At 40.7% G+C, this 25,400-nt stretch overlaps 1 protein-coding gene across 3 annotated transcripts in view; it reads left to right on the plus strand.

Moving 5' to 3' along the window:
* Window positions 1-797: 797 nt before the first annotated feature.
* The window catches only part of cdin1 (CDAN1 interacting nuclease 1), a 56,265-nt gene continuing 31,662 nt past the window's right edge, over window positions 798-25,400 (plus strand). Inside the window, exons 1-6 of one of the 3 annotated variants that reach the window (XM_078278006.1) lie at window positions 798-865; window positions 1,138-1,281; window positions 11,108-11,153; window positions 12,153-12,217; window positions 13,059-13,119; window positions 16,285-16,357. In XM_078278006.1, the coding sequence (XP_078134132.1) occupies window positions 1,175-1,281; window positions 11,108-11,153; window positions 12,153-12,217; window positions 13,059-13,119; window positions 16,285-16,357 (352 nt within the window). In that variant the 5' untranslated portion in view covers window positions 798-865; window positions 1,138-1,174. Of the gene's footprint in view, window positions 866-1,137; window positions 1,282-11,107; window positions 11,154-12,152; window positions 12,218-13,058; window positions 13,120-16,284; window positions 16,358-25,400 lie in introns of those variants that run through there. The other 2 variants (XM_078278008.1, XM_078278007.1) reach the window with 2 other exon arrangements.

The raw sequence follows: 25,400 nt of genomic DNA on the forward strand, positions 1-25,400 counted from the left end.
TAAAGTGAATGATGGAGACACTTTGTTTTCACAGGGCCTTTTTTTGTTTCAATTTCAATTTTAAGAAAGAGGCAGAATTGAAGGCAGAAGAGCCTAGGCCACTGAAGTTACCACATATATCAAACTTTGTTACCCATTAAATATAACTTAATTTAAATGTATGTAGGCCTACTGTATGTCTTAACCATATGTTTGAAGTTGCATTAGACTGTAGGCTATCTGCATACAAATATGACCATGATCAAAGCAAAAGAGCATGTCTTTTTTGGGTGGCACCCAATTAATCTTTCAAAGCATGCTGTCGGCATGCTATTTTGTCATAAGTGATTGCAAAATCTATGCAAGCACAAAACTAATACTGTCGTTAAAACTATGGAATTATTGACAGAAATTGTAGGGAGTAGCTGAATTTATAGGTAGGCCTACTTTACATACACATCCAGGCTCTCCATTCTCTCTCCTTCTCTGTGCCTCTATTTCTCAGTCACTCTCCCTCCCTTCTCTAAAATACAATTTCCTCCGTCCGTACAGTTTCGTCATTTTCATTTTTTTCTTTGTTGTGTCGGACTTGAGAGCAGTCAACGAGCATTTCAGGTATGTCTACTCATTTTAAGTACCTCCTGCCTTTGTATCGCTTGCATTTGACGAGAATCCAATGATGCTTCGGTGATGCAGTGAATAAGCACTGCAGCATGTATTAGCTAGACGCCGCCTTCTTGCTGCCAAGTAACCAATCACCTGCAGTTTTGCTCAACTCCTCGGCTGAATCGACCAATCAACTCGCTGCTCACACAAAAGTCACCTCTTCAACTTCCTAGCGGGAAGCTGCCAATCGGGAAGTGTCCACAGACAGCAGGAATCAATGGTAAACAACCCCTTTACATGTTACATATTCCTCTAGAGTCATATCTGACAATGTGTTGCATACATAGCCATTCAGTAATCTCTTTCGAATATGAGACGCAATGGGTTTTTTATGTTATGATTTGCGTTTGGTGTGTCGCGATAACATAACATAAAGCTAAGTGCAGCAGTGCAGGTAGCTGCAGCTGTTATTGACAGCTGTCAGTTGCCTCTAGTTGTTCAGATAGCGTCATGAGCATCCGTTAATCCAACTCTCCCTCTGTGTTCTCACAGATAGATACCGTCAAAGGCATACAGTCATACTAATCAAATGAAGATGAGGCTATCCCGAGCTGAATATAAAGAGATTGTGAGATGGACTGATCAACTGAGACCCACCCGCCAATGCATGAAGATGCTGAAGGAAAGATTTCCAAAGTAAGCTATTACACACTGGACTTTATTTTGTGAGCTTCCTTACATGTGCGAATGTATTGTGTGTAGCTACTGTACAGTAGGTGTGTGTTTATGTATGGCAGTGTGAAAACGCTAAACTGCTGTCCATAAGCATCTTTTACAATACTTTGTGCATTGTGAATAAATAATCAATGGCCAAAATGCACAAAATATGTGTTTAGATAATAATTTAAATACATAAGACCACAATTCATTGATGAGTTTACCATCTGTCTATCTATCAACTCTAACAGCAGTTTCTAGAAATCTCCTATTATTAGATATTTATAACCCCATTTAATTCATTACTTATGATCACTAATTAATTCCACACAGGTTTCTGCATAGGCTTCCACCACAGCATTAGCCAGTGTTTTGCCATGCAGCGCTTGCACATCCAGAAATCGAAGAGAGAGGTTAATGGTTGTGTTTACCTTTCTCCTTGACACTGAAGGCCCTCACTTTATTGAACGTAACACGTGTAATCCCCCAAGGCCACCAGGACACCATGGCTGATCCCGCCGAGGTCACTTACAAAGTCGTATGCATTTGGAGCTTCCTACTTCCATTGTGCCCTAATCACCAATCTAGAAGAAGGTATCAGGTCCCCAAAGGGGACACAGCAGAGCTTGAGCTTGTCTTTGTTCTCACCGTCAGCATTTTACAGAATATGTCATGCGTATAAAGTTTGTCCAATATCCTGTATGTTTAGGCACCAACACTAGGAGGTCCTTCTCATGTTTATTTTGAGTGCCCTTTCTCCTTTTGGTTTCCTAATCCAAACTGTCTTTAACAAACAATCCAAATGCCAGTTTTTCAAAAAGTTGTACTGCTGGGTGTAATAATTAAAGGAAAACATTGGGCCGTTTTCATTCCAATAATTCTGCACGATCTCTCTCTCCTAGAGGTGCTGGCTCTTTTGTTTAGTCTTGCTGGTTATTGTTATTATTTCGTTCACCATAACCAATCTTGGGGAGGCCCTTGCTCTTTAAAGTCCCTGAGTCTCGTCACTGGGCCTGACAGACAGGCACGGCAGCAGTGTTTTCACAGCCTGCAAAATTATTCTGGTTGTCCAATCAGCTGAGCTGGGCTCTGGAGGGTTAGTGATTGGACTGGCAGGAAATCAGGCTCTTAAGACATAACATATCGACTAGGCCATCCATCATCTCTTAGCATGCGCTCAGGCACGGCAGTCAGCCACCCCCGCCCCACACCCCTCCTGTCCCCTCGGACTGTGTGGGAGCCCTGCCACTGCGTAAATATTGGCCAGGCTGGGGCTGGCAGGAGGGAGGGTGGGGGTGGTGGAGGGGGGGTTAGGGGTTTGTTGTGGACAAGCCTGCACTCTATCTCACTGACTATAATACTCAGAGAGATAGAAAAGACAGGTATCTGGATATCAAATCATTTCACATCGCACTGGGTCAATTTCCAAATGATGCAAGCAATGTTATGTGAACTATAGATTCATGTGTTGTCTATCAGCGTCATGGGGGAGGCTGTGGTCGTTTTTTTTTAAGGGGCATGTGCCATATTTTTGTTGCAGATGACCTATTATTCATTTAAGTGCTAACTTTATAATAAAGTATTATTTCTTATATTTTCAAGCTAGTTTTTTTTTATTTTATTTTTTTATATAAATATGTCCAATCAATATATGGAAAGTTTGGGGTGCCCTGGTAGCTCACCTGTTTCAGCATGTGCCCATAAGGCTTGGTCCTTACAGCAGTGGCCTGGGTTGGAGTCCCACCTGCGGCCCTTTGCTGGATGTCGTCCCCCTCTTTCCTGTCTTCAGCTATTCTATCAAATTTTTTTTAAGGTCAGGCAGGAAATGCACGCTGATAGTATTTAGTTGCAATTAGAGGTGGACTATAGTTCGTTATTATCTGTTATTGACTTAAAGTGTAATCATATTGTGATCATTTTTTTTCACATTTCGCTGACTATATTATTGTTTTTTTAGCAAGTTGTGATTAAAACATAATACTGAAAGGAATTATTAAAGACTTGTGTGTATTGCAGAACAGTGGAACATATTTATGCATTGCATCACTGTGTAGAACATAATATTTATTACATGCAATTTTTCGTATGATATATTTTGATATCAGAAAAAATATTTTGGTATCCTGATATTGATTTAAACTATATTGCCTAGTTTTCTTTATTAGAACATTAGTTTTGAGTTCTTATGAACTAGATCAATATGAATAGCCATTATTGTAAATCTCTGAATGCTGTATTGAGTTCAAGACCATTTCATAATCATTGCTTTTGATTGGGGACTTAAAGGGAGGAAAATTTAAACTTTGAACAAAAGGATTGTTATTGGCCATTTCAAGGTAATTTCCACGGGAAGTCTGTCAGTCTTTCTGTTGTACTATGAGTATGGGCAGTGGGAGGGGAGAGGGAGTGTCCCATACACAGACAGAAAGAGAGAGATTGCGATGTGGAGTCCCTCATCTGTAACGGCTGCATAACACAGATGTTGGGAGTCATCTGTCAGCCTGGCCTCTCTTGCCGGGCCCGAGCTGCTCTGGGGGGAAAAGAATTGGACACGGTGCTGTCACTTTTTACCCCCACTCACAATGGAGGGACATGCAAATATCAACCCCCATTCTTGCCCTCTCTTCCTTGCCCTTCTCTTAGCCAGCCGTGGTGTCCTGCCTAGTATCTGGACCGCGGCTAGGCAGCGAGGGGGGTGGGAGGGCTCATCGCAGGTCGGTGCGGGGAAAAATGTGACATCAGTCCCATCAGGTCCTTCTCTTGCCACGTATTAGAATTGGAAATGATGGGCTGCTCTCTGAGGCCTTGCCTGGCTTCCCTTGGGTCTAGAGGGGACCCCAGTCTTTCCACCCTCTGTCCCCAGAGAGAGTCTGTGTAAGAAGGGCAAGAAAAAGAGGGAGGGAATGTGAGAGTCCTCTGTGTCCTTCTGTGCTGTATTATGAATGAATTTGGATGTAATGATTACCCCCCTCTTTAAAATGCCATTCAGCTCACTCCTCATATGGCGTTCACAGTCATGAAAGTAGGAGGGTGTACAAAAAGGGGCAGATGCCTCTCTTTTGGAAAATGCTTAAAAAGTAAAGTGTGAAGCTCCCTCCCCTCTTAACACAGCCACTGCATCTCTCTCTCTTTTACTCACACAAACACACACACACACACACACACACACACACACACACACACACACACACACACACACACACACAGCTCCCCAGTGAGGAGTCCCTGAACGTTTTTCGAATCGGGCCCTAATGTGCCGTTTTCATCAGCACTGAGGCGGGCTGCAATATGGTGCTGGGGCTCGCTCTGGGAATATGAATGTTGATTAAGCATGCGTTCAGCCTTTTGAAATTCTGAAGAAGTGTCAGAATAATGGATGTTGAGCAAATGTCAAGCATTTGTTAATTTCTCTGTTATTTGGGGTTTATCTGGCATGATCTTGGGACAGGGTTGTTGTGGCATGTGCCATTGATATGGTGATTTCTTGGCTACAGACACTTTGTTTTTGATGGTAATATCTCGGCTCAGGACGAAGCTTAGGGACTAGCTCATTGATTATTTATTGTGGCTGTAGTGTTTATCTGTTTTTTTTACATTCCAGTTAAAGCGAAGGATTTGGTAACAGGCACGATGCATTAAACTGACAAGCTCTAGATACATTTAGTTTAACTTCATAGCTCGAGAACTCAACAAAGACCTGACAGATTAGGATTTTTTTTTTATACATTTTTTTTTATTCATCAGCAAAATCCATGTATTTAAAAAAAAAAATCCCTTTGTAGTATTCATTTCTACCAGCCTATATTTAACAGTGTGGGGCAGAGATTTGGGATTCCAATTACAGTATTTTTTTTTGTTAAATGTTTATCTTTTTCAGACTCGCACTATTTCAGTTGTGTATGACCAAGGTGCCCCAATCACTTTGTCAGTCAGTATCAGAAGGTTAGGAATCTTGTTATATAACTTAATTAGAAAGTCAACTAAAAAATGTGCAAATCAAAAAATGCAATAGCCTACATCAAACAGCTAAATTATCTTCTGTAACCATCTTTGTTGTTAAATTGGCCCACTTAATATCCTAAAAATATATATTTCAAGTTCCAAAACCTTTCGCTTAGATCAAGGTTTTTAAAGGTTTTAAACACATGCCTTTTTACAACGTGAGAGGGGATCTAAAGACATATATACAAACACACACACACACACACACACACACACACACACACACACATCTCTATATATATATATATATATATGTGTGTGTGTGTGTTTTAACAGTGCTGGTGCTTAATGTCCCAGTTGAAGTGTTTCTACATTTAACTGTGATCTCCACTATTGTCTCTGTGGAATCAACTGAGTTGCTCTGTTGTAGCTCTTGTGAAGGTAGAGTTCTACAGCTTTTTTTTGTAGCCTAGAAGTGGCAATCACATTACCCAGAGACTGATCTAGTGCAGAGCCTGTGGGGGCAGCCACGACGGCCTCCGGTGCACGGCCTCACACTTCTGGTCGCCCATATTGAACAAAACACAAACTGGCAGTTGGGGCTTAGGGGTACAACCCTTGAAGGCTGAGAGGCTGGCAAACTAATTCCACAGCTTTATGTGGTTAGATGAGCATTGGAAGGGTGAAGGGATGGATGAAGTGTTAGCAGAGAGGAGAGATGTAGAAAGAAGAGAAGCTGTGCTGAGTTTACAACTTCATGTCAGGCTAAGAAGTTAATGAATAAGATGCAATCAATTACCTGATTATGTCTAAGCCAACTATAGATTGTAAAATCCTTTTTGGCTCATTGGGCTAAAAACACTGAGGTTAGCAGCCTGTTGTTTAAGTAAGCGATTATAAGGGACACTATCTTGTGTTATTGGATTTCGAGACAAAATAAGATGTTAATATTAGTAGAGGCAAATTATTGACACAGGAATACGAGCAATTGTGAGTAATACCAACATATTGTGTGCTGTATTTGGTGGTAGCATCAGTGTCGTCCCCCAACCCCCAAAGCTAAACACACAGAGGGATACCTAAAGCATAGAGCACCACGGTTCAGCCGGGCAGCTATGGTAGAGTCTCTTGCCCCAGGTTCTCTTTGCATACTGGGATCAATTGCAAAAGAAGAATGAAACAAATTGCCCAGAATGGTACAAGTTCCTTAGCCACGCTTGGGGGGGGGGGAAGTAGGCAATTGGTCAGTATAATGTGTTTCTTTGCCAGACCAGTGGACGCTCGCCACTTGACAGACAACATGGACCTCATTTTCAATTTCCACAAGAATTTGCAGAAGCGGCGATGATAATAATTACACTATAACAATGGCAACGCACCGTAATAGTTATAACATGTTTTGTCACACACAGAGTCATGAAGATGCCTAGCTTTCAGGAGGAATCACAATTAGGGTGGTGATCATGGGATCTTTCCCGCACTTTTTTACCACCATTATATAATAGTTCTGACATCTCAGGGCATCTCAGCAGACAGAAAATTTAAAGATTGTAATAAAGTGAAGAGGGCTGTGTGGAATCATATTTTTCGTCTATTAGGACAATTGTAGGCAGTGAGATGCCCTGTTGTGCTTCTGCTAAAGCCATTTTTGTCCACAGTCCCCCGCAGGCTTGTAGGTCTGTATGGCCTTCTGCAGAGAGAGAGTATGGAGGGGGGCTACTATGAGTAGTGGAATGTGTACTTTCAGTCAGGCTTTTTCTAAATCTTTCTTCAGTTATGGAAAAAAGCTTGAAAATATAGTGAAACTGTTGATTTTCTCCTACTTTATATGCTAACTAACAAATAATAAAAATGAAAATAATAATGCATTTCTATGACTACAGTAAATGTCATACAATACTTTTGTTTCATTGACTGTGAAGGATTTACAGTTGTTTTGCAGCAGGGGAAAAAGTAAAACTAATTTGAACTGTAAACACGTGTGCTCATTGTGCAAGTATTTGTTTGAAGCTGCGTGACACACTGAGATTTGTGTTTGTTTCTATCTCTTGTCAAAATATATCACATTTATACATTAACGCGTAAAGATTGTTTTTGGTACACATTTGTTTTGCTGCTGATGACGGTAGGCTTAGCTGAGAAACAGATGTTAGCATTTTGCCTATCAGCATGTGTAATTAGCAGCATTTGCATATCCAGAGTGTTTAACCCACATTCAGCTGTTTTTTACTTTCTAAAATATTGATCTGTAGGAAAGTAAATGCGCAATATATTATTGTCAGCAATCTTGCTTGAATGAAATGAGACATAGATGAGATGTTAACCCTAAGTATGCTAGGGAAGCATTAGGTAATGATTCAAGTGATAAAAGGTGTGGATAACAATAGAATAAGGTATTAAAACTAAGCAATATCTCCATACACTTTGTAAGAATGAATCATTTCATCCATGCCATTCCCTTTTTTTTTCTTCTTTTTTTTTTTTTTAAATAGCTTCATCGCCATTTGTAAAAATATGTGCTGTGCCTTAATTAGCCAGTTCCATGCCCTGAAGAGTCGCACCATGCAACACTCTCTGCATGCAGATCCACCAAATGCTAAGTACTGTCGCAGCATATGATACTAATGCCATTAGCCAGGTGGCTTTCATTACCTAAATTACAGCTATTGTTTATAATTAATTATTTGTAAATAGGAAGAATCTGAATATAATTGATAGCTTGAATTTCCCCAAACTCCTATTAATTAGGTTGATGGGAATTTCTAGGATTTTCACTACTGCTTTTCCCTGCATGCTTAAGACACTGATACACTCTGAATGCACGAGGAGATAAGGCAATTCAACACTCAAACACGGATTTGTCAGATTCATAACCAGTGGATAGCCTAACTTAATAGGGCCTAAAGCACTGACCAGACAGGCATACCAGCTCCGTGACAAAGTGAAAGTCCCTAATTGTTTTTAATTTAATCTGCTGCTTTACTATTTTGGGTGCCAGTGCATATTAATGCTCTGTCTTATGTTGTAAAGAAGGGTAATTAGGTTGAGAGTGAATGATTCCCTAACCACTCTTCTGTCTCCCAACCTTCTGTTTCCCCATGTTCTAAATTATATCCAAGAGGGAGGGATTTTTAGTTAGGTTTTTTTTTTCTCCTCATAAAGGTCAATGTAAAGAGGCGCTGCAGTGTCACAGATATGTGTTCAGACATGTTCTTTGTTTGCTTTAATACATTTTAATAATGTAACCCTGGTTTGAAACCAAACTGTCAAATATCTCTCTAATTCCTAATATACAATCAAGTAAACTAATTAAGTACCGTAGGACAGAGATTGATGAGCTCAGTTGTTTACATAGACATACATTAGAGATTCATTAAAACAAATTAAGATTTGTCTGTCCAGGATGTTGTTTTAGGTTTAATTTTGAGAAGAACATGTTCAAATCTAACAATTATTTTAGATAAATGAGATTCATATACAAATCTTGTTACCTTTTTTTTATTTATTTTTTTACTTTTTTCTATTTTATCTATTTCATATCATAGCATTATACAATGCTGCTCATTAGCTTTGTTTAAAACCAAAAATGCAGAGTGAAATAAATCTGGTTTTGGAATAGTTGTAAAATAACCGTTCATAATGTAATTTATTAAAATTAGTTCATTTATTTGTATAACCACTTAGATAGAACAGTGCTGGTATCATGAGTAAAGGTTGTGTATTTTTGCATGAAGTGAACATACTGTGCCCAGGAGAACACAGATTGAATATACATTATTGTAAAGCCCACAATAATTTACTATTAATGTCTGTTAAATGGAAAAAAGGGCATTATACAATATGAGTGCAGTGTAAAAGTTGACAGGCTCTATAACGCAGACAACTCTTGGTTTGGATCCAGGAATCTGTCCTTATCTCTTTACATTGCTCCCATTATTTTTGATCTTTTTTTAAATGTCTCTACTTCAGTTATTTTCAGCGTTTGCAATGCTTCCAGTTTTGATGTCGGCAAAACCTGATTTGAGGTAGGAAAGAAAAAACAAAAGTCACCAATGTTTTTGAAACAGATATGTTTTCCCAGATATTTAGAGCAGTTTATGTCCCTTTAAAGTTAACAGGGTATAGATTTAGCAATTAGGCAGTAATCATGCTCATTATAGAGAGTAATCCATTTAAAACCTAACAGATGTCTGTTCCAACAGGGGGATCGTGATGGTCCCATGCCAACAATAAGGCTGTAATGTTGTTGAAATGCTCAGGTGCAAGGTTGAAGTGTGGAAGAATTTTCTTTTCTTCCCTTAAGTGTCCACATGTTGACAGTTGACCATTTAATGGCCCACTTAATTGCAGTGGCCCCTTCGTCCCCAAGCATCATTGTAAATTAATGCTGAGTTGGCAGTGTTTTCTCAGTTTCCCCATCTTCTCTTTTACTTCAAACATTTGTTCATTCACTTTTGTATATGTAACTTTGTGGTCGATGAATCTCATCTGTGTGATGGGTCGAGCCCCAGAGAGTTTGAATGGTTGAGAATTAGCTGTTCTCCAGCCAGAGCAGTAAAACACAATATGACCCAATATGACGTCTTTTGTTGGGGTAAGTAATTATAAATTGCTAAACAATTCCAGTGGTTGAAATGCTTTTATTAAGATATGGTCACAGACTGAGACTCCAGGCAGAAATCCATGTTTGAGATTCCTTTGGCTTTGTTTACATGCCACATGGTTATTTCATGGTTTATAGTGATTGATGTTGAAGGCCTATGTGGACTCAATATTTCAATGCAGATTGAAAACTTCTTGTCAGTATTTACGTGCCATTCTCAGGTGACTTGTAACCAAAAGTCCATTAAATTTAACAATCAAGTGTTGGCTACTGAGAGCAGTATATGGAGACACAAAACCACTGGAGACCATCCCAGAGCAGTTTGTGTATGTCCGTGTGTGCATGCTTCTATTGCCTGGTGTGTTTTTTCATTGATATGCAGGGTGGAGGAATGTATCATCCAATTAGAATAATATCTGTCACCGCTTTAAATATTTAAATCTTCCCAAAGGATGCTGTGGGGGTTGGGGAGGAGTATCGAAGGGGCTGTGAGTCCATGTTGGAGCTGCCTGTTTTCCTCTCTGCCAGGTGTTTGACATTGACTAGAGCTGGAGATGAATGTAACTTATGGCAACCTATGGAGTTGACCGACTCCTGGGAGTCCAAGCTTCCTGCAGTGAAAGTTTCCATTTTCAAAGCCCATCAGTTGCAGTGGGAGGGCTCCAGAACGGCCCATATGGCAGCTCTGACTGTGAAGCAGGAAAACTTTCTCCTATCTGTCTATTGCTACACCACACACACAAACAAATACACACACTCACAGTGGTCAACCCCCTTTGCAAAGAGACATCTACCAATCCAGGGAGCGTAATTGCCAGTGAATGCTGTGTTTCTCTCGGTGATCAGTCTTAAACCTTATCAATTATTTGCATGAATGTCATTAATGTCTCTATAATGTTGTCATGTTTGGTTCTGAGTGAGCGTTCTTTACAACAGCAGAAAGTGCACTGAACAATTTAGCTTTCAAGACTCTTACAGGAGAGTGAGGGGATGGAGGAAGATGGTATGTATGAATGAGAAACAACTGTATATTTTTCTCATCTCTCATACCACACAACCTCCCCCTTTTCTCACACCCCCATGCCATCGTGGCAGGAATCCTTTGTCAGAGGTGTTCATCTGGAACAACTTTGCCACACTTGTTTTCATGTTCTTTTAGATTACAGGGCAGCTGGCCCCAGCTTTGAAGCTCCCCCTCTTCCTTTGTCTCTGTGCAATGCACTCTGGTAATTAACTTTGTCCTTCTTTTATTTGTTCCAGTCACTCGCAGTCCACTCTTCTGAGCATCTTTTCCCTGGAGTACCAGGTTAGAAGTTTTCTTCCTTTGTGAGCCCTGACAGGTGCCTAATTGAATGATGAATGTCCCTTTATTTCTTTGTAATTGAACTGCCAGCTCTCTGATTGGTTTGGAGAATGCCCCCCCCCCCCCACCATACCCCCGTGTATTTCACCAGCCCCTCCTCTTCCTCACGTTCACGTTGAGGACCCTTGCCTGCCTGAGCCTCAGTGGATGTCTGCCAAGCCTTCCCATCCATCTGTCTAATAACATCTAGCCCCTGCTTATTTGGTGGACCTGTAATAAATTATGCTAAACCATTATTATTCTGACAATAATAATTTCCCCGTGTAGTGCGGCTGCGTGTGCTAAATGTTTGCTGACTCGCACTGTCACTGCTGCTTTCCACGGCTGACAGCGGATGATGATAAATGGCCGCTGCCGCCAGTGGCAGAAGGCAGCACAGGCAGAAAATGGAGTCATTTATCATCCCCCTGACAGGTGTCAGTCACACTGCCTGTCTCTGTGGAATAAAATTTTCTGTGTGTAGTAGTTTTTAAATAAGTTGTTTTTTAACCAATGCTCTTCCTCTTTTATCCCCTGTCCTCCACCTTCTCGCCGAAGATGGCAATTGTATTGCATGGAAATGTCAGGGTGTGCAACGTGGAATAGGGTCATTGTTTGATCGAAAAAGGGGAAATTAATACAAGGTTTGAGTGAGGGGGGTAGAGGGCGATGGGGGTTTGAACAAGGTTGCCTTGGCACACTTTGACCTCCAGCAAACTTATTGAAATTAAATTACTGTGACCCAAGATATATTGCGCTTGTTCATATACAATGGAGCATGAATGAGGAGCCAAGGCTGAACAAGTGTATTTTATTCAGATGGACTGAAAAAAATGTAAAGCTTTTGCCTCCTAACAATGGTAATAATGGAAATGTATGGAAATAAACTACCTTTATTATTATTATTATTATTATTATTATTATTATTAGATTATTATTACATCAGTGTTCTCTTTGTGACAGAAACGAACCAAAAGAACATTCTCAAGACACAATGCACCAGATGTTATCGAAAGCCACTACCAAAGGTACTGTATTATTTTATTGCTCTTATTACTTCTGTCTTGTTCTCTGTTTTTCTCTTCCTCTCATCTCTGTCGTTTCTCTCTTTCTTCCTCTTTCTTTTTTTGCTTTTTTTTTTATCCGTCTCCCACTCTTGTGTGCTCTCTTTGTCTTCCCCGGTCTGTGTCTGAGGAAGGGACTTGCCAAAGTCAGAGAGTAGGTGGGCCACCATGACAGATATAATCTCCCCCAAACAAATCACCACCCTCAGGATTCATTCCAGACCTCCACTTGCACCTGCTAAGCTAAAGCTCTGTTCTCCATGTCAAATTGAAAGCAGAAAAATAAATAAATAACCAGCCATTGGACATTTGCCTTACACAGGCTTATGATGGGATGATTATCTTTAATTCAATGAAGACAGATAAATAAATAAAAAAGAAAAACAGGCTGCAGGGGGAAACCCTCTTTGCATATTGCAATTAGCCTTTATCTAGCATATTAGGCCATTGTTCTGGGGAAAACAAGGCTGGATAATGCATTTCTAATCCACTTACAACAACAAACCTCAGAGATGATCTGGGTAAGCTCAGAGGGGAGCTGCAGTTTTAGCTGACGAGGGAAAAAAGGCTTTTTGGGTGGCAGGGGTTAACTAACTAACTATCACCATCATCTGGCTTCAAGGAAATTTGAAGCCCTTCAAGCAGTGCTGGTTTAACCGCACCGAGCCTGCCATATGCCACCTAGGGCAAAGTCATCAGGGACATTAGCATGTCTTGGCTAGCCTGGTCTCGTCCCCTCTACCCTTCTGTCTGCCTTTGTGATCCATGTTTTTTTTCACTGCTGTTGTTCTTTGTTATAATGAAGGTATCTGAGTGAAGCAAAGGCACATCCCACTGCTCCTGTCCTTCTAGAGTTGGCCAATGAGGTAATAACATAACCTTTAGTTTTCTCTCTCTCTCTCTCTCTCTCTCTCTCTCGCTCTCTTTTCTTATCTTGGGAAAAAAATGCCCTAAAATGCTCTAAAAATGCCTGCTTTTTTTTATAAATGGATAGATAGAAAGTGGTTGCAGTTTTTAGATTTTCTCTCGTCTGTTAGTCATTATCAAAATTGGTAAATTGGTCCGCTCCATTATCAATTATTTAATGTAATTAGCTCTCACCTCCATTAAGCAGATGTGAAAATACTTTTTGTGTTTTATTATGTAATTTACCAAATTGCACTTCAGGCAAAGTTGCCGCAAACTGCGGACAGGTGAGGGCTGGGTCATTGGTTAATGCTTCTCTTCATCATTTGTTTACTTTAGGTCAGTGTAGGAGTTGGACTCTGGTTGAGCAAATGGTAGTCATACAATGTATTATATGTGAACTTGGTACATAACTAAAATAGACTGTAGTGGGTGTTTGTGTGCTTGTTATAAAATAGCACAATGCTTCAGCACTTAAATTATTCACATGACCAAGTTTCTGCATTTCACATTATTAAAATGAATTTGCTCCGTGGCCTCTAATGTTTCTTACATTTTGTACCTATTCAGTACATCAGCCTTTCCGTTAGGGTAGTACCAAAAAATCAACCAACAGTTCCTACTCTGTAAACAAAGTGCAGCTAATGTGGCTGAATAATTTAGAAATTGACGTTTTTAGATTATTAGGCTATTATTTTAGCGCCAGATACTGCATTGTTTTTACACTTATTTATTTTATTTTGTTTGTCATTTGATCACATTGTTAGTCTTGCAGTTTCCTCCTATTTTGATTGTTAGAATAGGCTGTGTAACCTTTTAAAACATTTAAATGCGCATTTCAATTTTTATTGGTGCTTACACCAGGCAACGAGATTTGAGGGTTTCTTAATCTAAAATCAGAGTAGTTCATATGCATCAGTGGCACCTCAAAGCTAACCGCCATTATTCATTCTCCATTTAATTGACACGTGATTTTTTTTTTTTCTCCAAAGGATTAAATTCAGCTCAGAGATAACTGTCTATGAACCATTTAACTGTCATTTTAATATGCTACTTAACATTTAAACCAAGCACTCATGGTCTCCCAGACCGCTAATTGATGTAGTTTCATCCCTTTATGAGACAATATATCTCTAACAGAGGGAAATGATTAACAATGATGAAAACTGTTCATGGATTTCTTTCTTTTTTTTTCTGTCCCCAGAAGTCTCCCATGAATGAGGGTCCTAAACTCGACATTTGCTGTTTTTTTGCATGCTTTATATGGTGCTTTATGTAAAGGTTACTTAAACATACAGGGTTTAGAACAGGTGCAGTTATGCTGTATTGTATGTGACACCCATTAGCTTTGTGGGCTAATAAAACCGGAGTTTTACTGAACAATAATTTGTTTCTGCAAGGTTCTGTGATTCTTAGTCACATGTTAAACTCATGAAGTGCCGCAGTCTGACTTGAGAATGTAGATGGACTCATGATTAATATGAAAATTAGGGAGATGCAAGTACCTGAACTAATCAGGTGGTCCTTATTCAGGCTGGGCCAGCGTTGGTAATGTTGCCATTTTTCATGTGTCAGCCCTGATGCAGGTTACCAGGAATCTGATGCTCTCTCGTTATCCAAAGGTGTGAATGGAGAGCAGGCTAATGTGCACAAAGAGGATAGGATTTAGAGAAAGAGAAGAAAGGGAGAGAAAATGAGAAGGGCTGGGGAGAGGAAAGGGAGCTACAGTAGCTGCAAGCTACAAATGCAAAGTTTAAAATGCTATCAGAGGTCTTAATGAAGATATAAACTCTGTGCTCTCCCCTTAATTATTATAGACATGTTTGGCTTTTTTGCAAGCTGCCTTCTTAGTGCAATATTATGGAGATGTTAACAAATACTACTGTGGGTAAAAAGACATTGTTTAGACAGAAGCCTCTCTGCTCCCAGTGATACCAGGAAGCATCAGAGAAAAGATGAAACAGACCATTCTCAGTACAGGCTGAGGGCAAATTCACTTTTGGTCCCCAATTATGCTAACAAGAGAAAAAATGATGCTGCAAGAACATTGTGTTTCATAACGAGCGTGCTAGGAATGGCTAATCTTCAAGCAATGTTTTTAATACCCTCCATACTGAAGTGGCTGCAAGATTTGGCAGTGAATGACTTAATGTGTCTTATTATTTGCTGTCAAAATGCAATGTTTTTTAAAGATAAATTAGCTCCATACACTTAGTTAACCTTTTAAAGCTTATACATGCGTCTGAACATTTGGGACCTTTTTATGGATGCTGCCTGTTAATTGAACTTAATAATAAAACAAATGATTGCTGTTGGTTTTTCATTACATACCATACTAACACTTTCATGGTAATGTCACTTAGAAATGTGTGGGAAGGCATTGTGTTTATGGGGTCAGATAGACACCTTCTGTATCATTAGTGCTCCCTTACCTGGCAGGGCATCTCCCTGCACTCAAACTAAAAACATTGCACACCTCTCAAGGTGTCTTTCTGTTCAAAGAGTTTTGCAGCCATAGGTTCTATCCTTCCAATTAAGGAGTGCATTCCCACAGTCCCTCCGGTGTGTCCTGTTGGTTCTGCAAGTTTTGCCTTGGTGATCATCCTATGATTAAAGCTCCCCATTGTGTCTTGCTGGGGCATAGTGTGTGCTGCTTTTTCATACGAGATGAGAGACTACGCTTGTCCGTTTGACAGAGGTGAATGCAATTCAGCTGTGTAGCTTGGCTGTGTAATTGGCCAACTCTTGTTCCTGTGGGAAAGGTTATTGCAGAGTAACGCTTTCAAAGACCAATTTGCACAGGGATTGTCGAAAAGTTAGGTCAAGGTTTGGAAACGCAATAATATCATTTAGAGCCATTGCAATCATTATTATCTATGTGACATCAGCCGAAGGTAAACTGCCTGTTTAATTTCAGCGCCGTAATTCTTAAGCTCTTTGAAATATTTTTGCACTTCCAACTGGATATGTGGGATTTAGTCTGAAGGTTTGTAAATGGAGTGATTCTCCAGAGAGGAATAACATTTCCACTATACCTATGCTTTAAAGTAGCATTAACTCCCCATTGACGCCATAGCCTGTTTTTTTTTAAGGCAAATTCTCTTTTTTTTCCAATCTATTTAAAGGTGGATCTGTCTCCTGCACTGATGGCTCGTATCATCCTGGACAGGTTCCTTCAGGGCCTGGAGGGTGGAATGCGTGAGTAACACTTTTCCATTTTCCACTCTGTCCTTTCTATCATTCCCCCCCATCAGTCTTATTTGTAGCACTTTGTCTTTTGAATCCCTTTCTCTTTGAGTCCCAATTCCAGTTCCTGCTGCTGTATTTTCAGCCTGTCCAAGCTTAATGAGAGACAGACCACATTTAGTACTAGCTGCATCCCAAGGCACATGACTAGCAATTAAGCACTGGGTGGACCACCCACCTCTCAACCGCAGTGTGGATCAATTCTAGCTCACCTCATCAGTGTTATTTATAACACCCCTGATTTCTTTCCTCGCCCTCCTTCATCCCCCAATGCATCCATCTACCCCCTACCTTCTCCTCTTCCCTCATCCCCTTCTCTTTCTCCGTCCCTACTGGGCTCCTCTGAGGAAATTGAGTTGAGGAAAAGTGTGGCAGAGAAAGCAAACCATTCGTAGGTAGCGCTGATGGACACGCTGTGGACAAAATTCCAGATGCAAATGTTTTTGTTGAACATGTCAAAGAGATTGTCCAGAAATTGTGTGAATAATTACCATGTACACTGGTTAGTGTCTTTTTTTTTCTTCCTCTATAGAACTTTCTTACGTCATCTATCATATTATGTTTTGTACAAATACTGCCGTACTTTTTGCAGTTTTTACATGTGACATTTGTTAATTCATGCAAACAGCTTTTCTCAGGATCTCCCAATATCACATCCTATCCTTAGAATTGTGTGTGTGTGTGTGTGTGTGTGTGTGTGTGTGTGTGTGTGTGTGTGTGTGTGTGTGTGTGTGTGTGTGTCCGTGCGCAGTAGTCAGTTCTTCGAGAGTGAATCGTGTGATGTCAAAAAGACTTGATTCCAATTTAATCAAGAAAGAGATTAAAGTGGATGTGTGTTATTTTCAACTTTGCCACAGCACAGCCATTTGTCAAAGTCAAACATGTGATTGCTTTGGACCCACCGTTATCCACTGCCTGTCAAAATACTAGTCTGAGCAGCTTGTAGAACAGGGCATTCATCCAGGAGAAGCACTCTGTCTCAGATAATAGCACACTGCATCCCTCCATCTCCATACAGTGAAAACATGCTTTATTATTGCTCAGAATAGATTTGTAGCAGATGAAACTTTATGGATGATCGTTGTTTAATTTCAAAACAGTGTTGTAACCGTGCTGATGTCATGGTCGTAGTTCTCCTTCTTTGAGAAAGTGATTTCACAGGAGCTAGATGGCTTTTACAGGATAATCATAGATCCCAATCAGCCAAACTAAGCCTACACGCTGTGACACTATGATTTAGATCAGATTAATATCTAATGTTTTATATGGTAAAAGAGTTTGACGGCTCCCTGCTATAATATATATATTCCCAAATGATGATGTCATTATACTGTACCTTTCTACTGTAGCCAGCTATGAAGTTGCTTTGAGGGTGACTTCTGTTTTGACATAGCTCTTCTGCAATCTCCTCATGACCTGCTCGGCCTTTGCAAATGAATTGCTGTCCGCATGGGCTGCGCGGTCAAATCGTCCAATCTCCCTGTGTGTATATTAGACTCCAGTAATGTGTTTCCATTATTAAACAACGCAAGGATAATTGTCTTTGCTGGCAATTAGCTAACAGGTTGGTTCAGTGCTATTGTCAGGTATATCCGTCATGCCCCCCCTCCAGCCCCAGAGTGCGCTCCAGTGTGCATGTGTGTGTGTGTATTTGTGTGTTTTTGTCGGACTCCAGAGGGAGGGCGGGCAGGCACATTGCAAAGATCAATAGACTTCTATATAAGGGACATTACCCCCAACTGGGTGAGTGGCTTGCCTTTGCCTAGCACCATCGGTTTTTTTTATTCCCCTTCTCTGTCCCTTTGCATTTAAGAGACACAGAAATGGGGCCTTTGGGACTGTGGAATATATGTACAATCACTAGTACTGGATCAATACAGAGTTTTAAATTGTTTTCTGTCCCTTCCTTGTTTTGTTTTGCTCGCTTGTTGTTGCCCCCCCAGCACCATCCCTCCTCTCCCTTCTCACTAGCTGCACACACCACCACAACACCTCAACATGACGACACCACCAACAAGCTGCCCCCTCTCCTCTCTTTGCAGCAGAAGTATTGGAGAGAGCATCAGTCGAATGAAAGACTATCTGGTGGCGCTTGTAAATAAATCAATACATTCAAAGCAGTTTTATCACGTATTGAATATGATATCAACATCCATAATGCTCCTTGTCTCATGAAAACAGACTAGGCAGTTGGGGAGGAAAGGTCATGGGCACTTTTACACTGTTTATATCCACTATTTTAAGTCACCCAAAGCTGTACTGTTTTATTTTTTTTAGGAAGAATTACAGCGTTCTGAACCAGTTGAGACAGCGTCAACGTATATGCCAGAATTCCTCTCAGGGTTATTGTGGACTAATGGCCCAAATAGGGGACATGAATGTGATAATTAAGTTTATAAGGCACATGTAAGGCACTATATGAAAATATGACGATAAAAATTGAAAACGATAAAATAGAAACACAACTAAGGCAGCAAAACATATATTTTATTGCATATGATTGCATCATTGTGATATTGAATTGCTTATTTTTCATGTATTCAAATTGGTTATCAAAAAATGATATTATACATTTTAATTTGATGTTTTATTGCCTCTGTCTTCTTTTTTTAATTTTCATACTGGAATGACAGGACTACGACTCATTATATTAGATTATATTATGCCAATAAAGTTAAATTGAATTGAATTGAATTGAACTGAACTCGACCAAACTCAACTAAAAGTGATTCGCTTTAAAACAGAGATGTTCACAAGTCATTTTTTGGAAGTCCAAGTCGAGTCTCAAGTCTTTGAGGGGCAAGTTCAAGTCAAGTCTCAAATCTTTTGCCACGAGTCCAAGTCAAGTGGTCCCCTAATACTGTATCTGAAGTCTCTTTTATATATACCTTAGTGGTCCCCTAATACTGTATCTGTAGTCTCTTTTATATATACCTTAGTGGTCCCCTAATACTGTATCTGAAGTCTCTTTTATATATACCTTAGTGGTCCCCTAATACTGTATCTGAAGTCTCTTTTATATATACCTTAGTGGTCCCCTAATACTGTATCTGAAGTCTCTTAAATATATACCTTAGTGGTCCCCTAATACTGTATCTGAAGTATCTTTTATATATAACTTAGTGGTCCCCTAATACTGTATCTGAAGTCTCTTTTATATAGACCTTAGTGGTCCCCTAATACTGTATCTGAAGTCTCTTTTATATAGCCCTTAGTGGTCCCCTAATACTGTATCTGAAGTCTCTTTTATATATACCTTAGTGGTCCCCTAATACTGTATCTGAAGTCTCTTTTATATATACCTTAGTGGTCCACTAATACTGTATCTGAAGTCTCTTTTATATATACCTTAGTGGTCCCCTAATACTGTATCTGAAGTCTCTTTTATATAGCCCTTAGTGGTCCCCTAATACTGTATCTGAAGTCTCTTTTATATATACCTTAGTGGTCCCCTAATACTGTATCTGAAGTCTCTTTCCCGAAATTCAGCCTTGGTGCAGAATTACAGCCACTAGAGCCAGTCGCACAATGAGCTTTCCTTAGTATGTGCCATTTCTGTGTCTGTAGCTATTGAGGAGGAGAGGGGGGGGGGGCAAGAGGGGGGCAAGAGGGAGGGGGGCAAGAGGGAGGGTGGGGGTGTGGCCTTGACCAACTGCCACTTTGCTCGTTTGAAAGCCATGATGTCTCTCTCTCATGGGCGGGCCAAATTCTCCCCGGGGCGGGCAAAGCAGAGAAAGGGGAGGTAACCTTGCTCCTTGTGACGTCATAAGGAGGAGATTCCAGATCGGTCCATCTGAGCTTTCATTTTCTCAAAGGCAGAGCAGGATACCCAGGGCTCGGTTTACACCTATCGCCATTTCTAGCCACTGGGGACCATAGGCAGGCTGGGGGAACGCATTAATGTTAAAAAACCTCATAGAGTGACATTTTCATGCCATGAGACCTTTAAATCTTATGAATTCAAAGCATGTCCTATAGCTACCATCCATACAGTACAGTATCAAAATCAGTTGTAGGATAACTTTATGGGGTCTACTTAACACATCCCTCTAGCCCTCGGACCTGGTGAAATATTAACCTAAGTCTGTCACATCATATGGATACAACTATAAAGATGTTCCCAGCATTAGCACATTAACACTTTGCGATGGTTAGCTTGTTACCTGTGATGATATATGCTAAATGTAACGTCTCTTTCACTCAAAAGAATGTCTAATGTCGAAGTGAAAATCAAGAGAATACAGTTACAGAACAACATGCATCTCAGTGTCAGTCCAAATTACGCACAATAAGCAGTTTGAACTCACTGATGTAATGCCATTTATTTTCTAAGTGTTAGTACGCTCAGTGAAACTGAGTCCAGCGCGAGGGAGACCCGACTCAGAGGAGGAGAGGTTAGTGAGGCCAGCGTCTCCACGGCAGGTGACAGTGTGCACGGATCCGCTGTGCCACGCATGGATGAAATAATGAAATAGTAAATAGGACTACAGCAACAGAATTATGTGCAGAATTAAGACAGTCAAGACGGCCCAGTGTTTGGTGGACCGGCTACACCTTGTTCACTTAATACCCCACAAATCATCCACGGGATCATTTACGCATCACATGAGTTTGCCCACCCGACACAGCGTTTGTTCCTGGGGAGATGGATCTGTGCGTCCCGCCTCCTGTGTGCCATGGATGTCTGAGCCTCAGCAACTACTAACTATAAAGATACAATTTGCCTGTTCCCAGCATTAGCACAACACTTTGCAATGGTTAGCTTGTTACCTGTGAAGATATATGCTAAATGTAACGTCTCTTTCACATTAGCAAGTGACTGACCTATCTGGGTGCATTTTGAGATGCCTGATGACGTCTGACGTTGTTGATCCACCATCATTTATCTTGGTGCCTTGCATGTAGCTGTTGGCTTACTGCCACTGTTTACCAAGTTATTGAAAGCAAAACTAATGACAAAAGGCACAACTCCGGGAGGACTTGGTATTGCCATTGTCAATGCATTTTTTTAAATGTGAGTGTGCACACATAGGCATAATGCATGTGTTATGTTGCACATTATGGCAAAGGGCAGGGGACATGTTCCTCTTCATACTTTTCCCCATGCGCCCAATGACGTATATGCGCCATTAAAAGAAAATAGAAACACATGAATAAATTTAGATTTAAAAAGCAATAATTACATGTAAACAGGTTGTTGACGAGTCTCGAAGCTCGAGTCCAAGTCAAGTCTGAAGTCTTTTGGGTCAAGTCGCAAGTCAAGTCTGAAGTCAGCTGTTTGTGCGACTCGAGTCCGAGACTCAGACTCGAGTCCCCATCTCTGCTTTAAAATCATGAGATGGAAAAAAAAGTAGTAAAAAACTTCAAATTTGAAAGGCTGAAACAAGCTGTTTGCTGAAATTACCTGAAATTGATTACTTGAAAACTAAACTAAAAATGCAATGAACACCATAATCTAAATAATTACGTACGTAACTGATGCACTAACTGTACTGCAACAAGAATAATATTTTAAAACAGTGGTTAGCATGGAAAGATATCATGAACTGGATTCAACCTACATCATGTGTGCACAGAATGTGTCTCAGCCCACTGATAGGTTCTGTAAATGAGACAATTATATTGTAAACTGCCGTATTGTCATTCCAACTCTATGTCGGTAGATACTACCTCGTATTGCCTGACATTGGGGGAGCTCCTGCTCTTTCTTTTCCATCTCCTGCTATCTCTTCATCTTTCCCTCTATTCCTCCTTTGACAGCAGCTCTAGATTTAGACATACTTTTTTTGAGGAGGCAATTTTGCTAGCTATTTGACCTTTTCCATTTTCCCAAGGCCCAGCTCCAGATTAGATTGCTGCTCCATGTTTTGTAACTATGTGATTCGACCGCCTTCAAGATTTATTGTCACATTCCTTTACAGAATTCTTGTACGCAAGGTTATAAATGCCCTGTGTTTGATGTTAACACTGTGAGAATATTAGCGTCTACTATGATCCTTTGGTTCTTTGACAGAACTCATAATAGCTTCTGTGTTTTGCAGATCAGGCATGTTGATAACTGAATATTCTGTTCTATCCAGTAAAATCTCAACTTTGGTATCCACTAAGATTCGTATGCTTCCTCCTCTCTTGTCTTCAAGTGCTCCTCTTTTCTCTCTCTCTCTCTCTCTCTCTCTCTCTCTCTCTCTCTCTCTCTCTCTCTCTCTCTCTCTCACCTCTCCACTGTGGTGGAGCTGGTGTGTATATGTAGCCTTTTTTTTTTTTTTTTTCAAATAATGAGAGCAAGGGCACTTCATTAGCAGGAAGGGAGAGAGTAAGGAGGCAAAGGCAGGATGAGTGTTTCTGTGCATTTGTGTGTATGCATGTAAGGGGTGGGTGCAAGAGAGGTAAGCAGCAGCGTGGCACTTCACTTGACAAGTATACTAATTACTCCTTTTCAGCAGAGAAGCTCCAGTCAGCCTCTGCCACAGTCTAATGGCCTGACCTACGAAGCCTCTCTCCATAGCAGAGCCTCCCCAGATCTACCATTACTACTGCCACACACACACACACACACACACGCACACGCACACGCACACACACACCGAAATGTAGAGTCTCATCTCACCGCTATCAGGGAGAATCAGGTGGAAGCAGATCAGTTCTGCCCCAGTAACCTCTTCAGGGACTGGGATCCTCCTGCACAGGAGATACCACCTCATATCATCAACTAGCACCTACACACCACCACAGATACTTTAAAAAAAAAAAAAAACACACACATTTTTTTCTCCCTTCTTCTCATCTCCCACTTTCTCTCTCCTTCCCATCTTCTGTTTTTTTTTTCAATACAGGAGGATAAATTTAAAAGGAGTAAATTGGAAAATCAAATGAGGGCTTTAGGCAGCCGCAGAGATTTGCAGAGCTGTCGGCCAGTGTTGCAGAGCCTCATCCATCATGTCCCACAAGTAGTCAATTCCTCTAGTATCTGTAAATGTTTTCAGATATTAGCCAATTTATATGCTCCGAGATTCATCATGGAAAATCAGCTTTAGCGGCGCACATTATCAGGACCTGTCTCTCCCTTGCTCCATGAAGTTTGATGAACGAGTGCCCCTCCACAGCTCAATGGCTTCTGCATGGGGAGTGTGTGTGTGTGTGTGTGTGTGTGTGTGTGTGTGTGTGTGTGTGTGTGTGTGGGGTGGGGGGGGGGGGTATAGAGGAAATGGATAAGCGCCCCCCCCCATCCGTGGAAAAAAAAAAGTGGATTTTTAATTAATAAACAAACTTGCAGAGGAGCTCATCAGTGTCAGGGGCAATAACATTCGTCATCCGTTATTGTTTATTACGGTCCTCCCTCAACAAATGTTGCTATCTAATGAGGTTTCTCAACATTTTCTTGTGTTTGAGATAACGACTTTTTCACCCTCTTGGAGAAAGGATGAGTAGTTACAAATGACAAAAGTATGCAATACGAAATCAACCCAAGGTTATGATGCTGTTAGCTTGCTTTATATAGTTGATCTTGTTTTGGAGTTGCATATGAAAACAGGCTTGTGATTTGTTTACGCTGGTTGTTTTCTTTAGCAAATCCCAATGGAGGTGTAGCGATTCACATCTATTATTCTCCTCTTCTCTTTTCTTTTCTGTTCAGATGTTGACGGTGTGATACCGTGCCTTAGTCAGAATTTATACCAACATGGTACAATTACAGTAAATTTGTTGAATGTTTACAAGGTGCAAAGTCGTGCTGCAGGGCTTTGTTCTCTGTGTCTGGTGTTCTTCAGATTATGCTTTTTATTTTCCTGCACATGTTTTATGTGTGCGTCTGTGTGTGCCTTGAGTGTGTGTGTATTTAAAGAGCATGGCGTGTGTGTGTGTGTATGTGGCAGAGAGGAGCTCAGGGTGTCATAGAGGAGTGTTTCCGTGCAAGGCGGGGGCGTCTTTAATAAATGTATGCTGATGTTGGAGGCTGCAACGATGCGAGGGATGCAAGGGCCCTGTTGTTATTTACTGCTGTGTTTGTGCACAGCAGCGAATCGTGGGCCCACAAATGGCATTACAGCCTGTGATGAATGAGCATTAGGGTAAACTCATTTTAAAAGCATCCTGATTTATTAGCAGGCTGGCCTTCCATTTTCATCAGGTCAATGCTTGGCTGAAATTCCACAATGTCAGCGCCAAGGTCACCTCTTTATGGCTATTTTTAACCCCATCGCTCAAAGAGAGCAGGAGGAAGGGATCCTATCACTTATGATTGCCATCTACCAAAAATATCAGAGAGAGAGAGAGAGAGAGAATCTTGGAAGTGTGTGTTTGTGTGTGTTTGTGTGTGTTATGTGAGAGACCAAAATGTGGTAGTGGTCAACCCCCAATTATGAGCGCTAGTAAGACAAGAGCTTTAATGGCTGCCGTTTGCCTTCGGGGAGGTTTATTACACACTACTGTTTTGCAGAAGCAGCATCAAATCTATAAAATGACCATTAGGAAGAGGGAAAAAATCAATCAAAATGCCATTAAAGTGGAATAAGTTGCCAATATTGCTGATGTGGTTGCGGGTCCTTTGATTTTCCTTCAGATTATTAGGCACAGTCGAGTAGTGACTTTGTTAAGGGAAACCAGTGTTGTTGGGGAGTAATATGTCTCCTGGCTTCATAAAGTTTGCTGCCTCATATTTCCCGCTTTATTGATTATCCATTATCATTTGTCATGAGGTGTCCTAACTCAAGGGGAAAATATAACCCTCTTTCTTCACAGCCGCCCGCACTGCACAGGAGCATGGTATGGATCTGCGTGTGAAGGTACCAATCTCTGAGAAAAATGAGCAAAGAAATAAAGCACAGCTCTGTGCCTTGCAGCTCTAAGAGGGAGTGTGAGGTTATGAGGTGGGTTGGGGGAGTACCGTGACTGGGAGAGACTGAAACAGAGAGGAGGTAGCAAAAAAATAAAAGATGGAGACAAAGAAGAAGAAACGGAAAGAGAGGAGGGAGAGCTGAATGGGCTTTGTTCTTCTTCC

The sequence above is a fragment of the Sander vitreus genome, chromosome 20, assembly GCF_031162955.1.
Source record: "Sander vitreus isolate 19-12246 chromosome 20, sanVit1, whole genome shotgun sequence".
NCBI classification, from domain to species: Eukaryota; Metazoa; Chordata; class Actinopteri; order Perciformes; family Percidae; genus Sander; species Sander vitreus.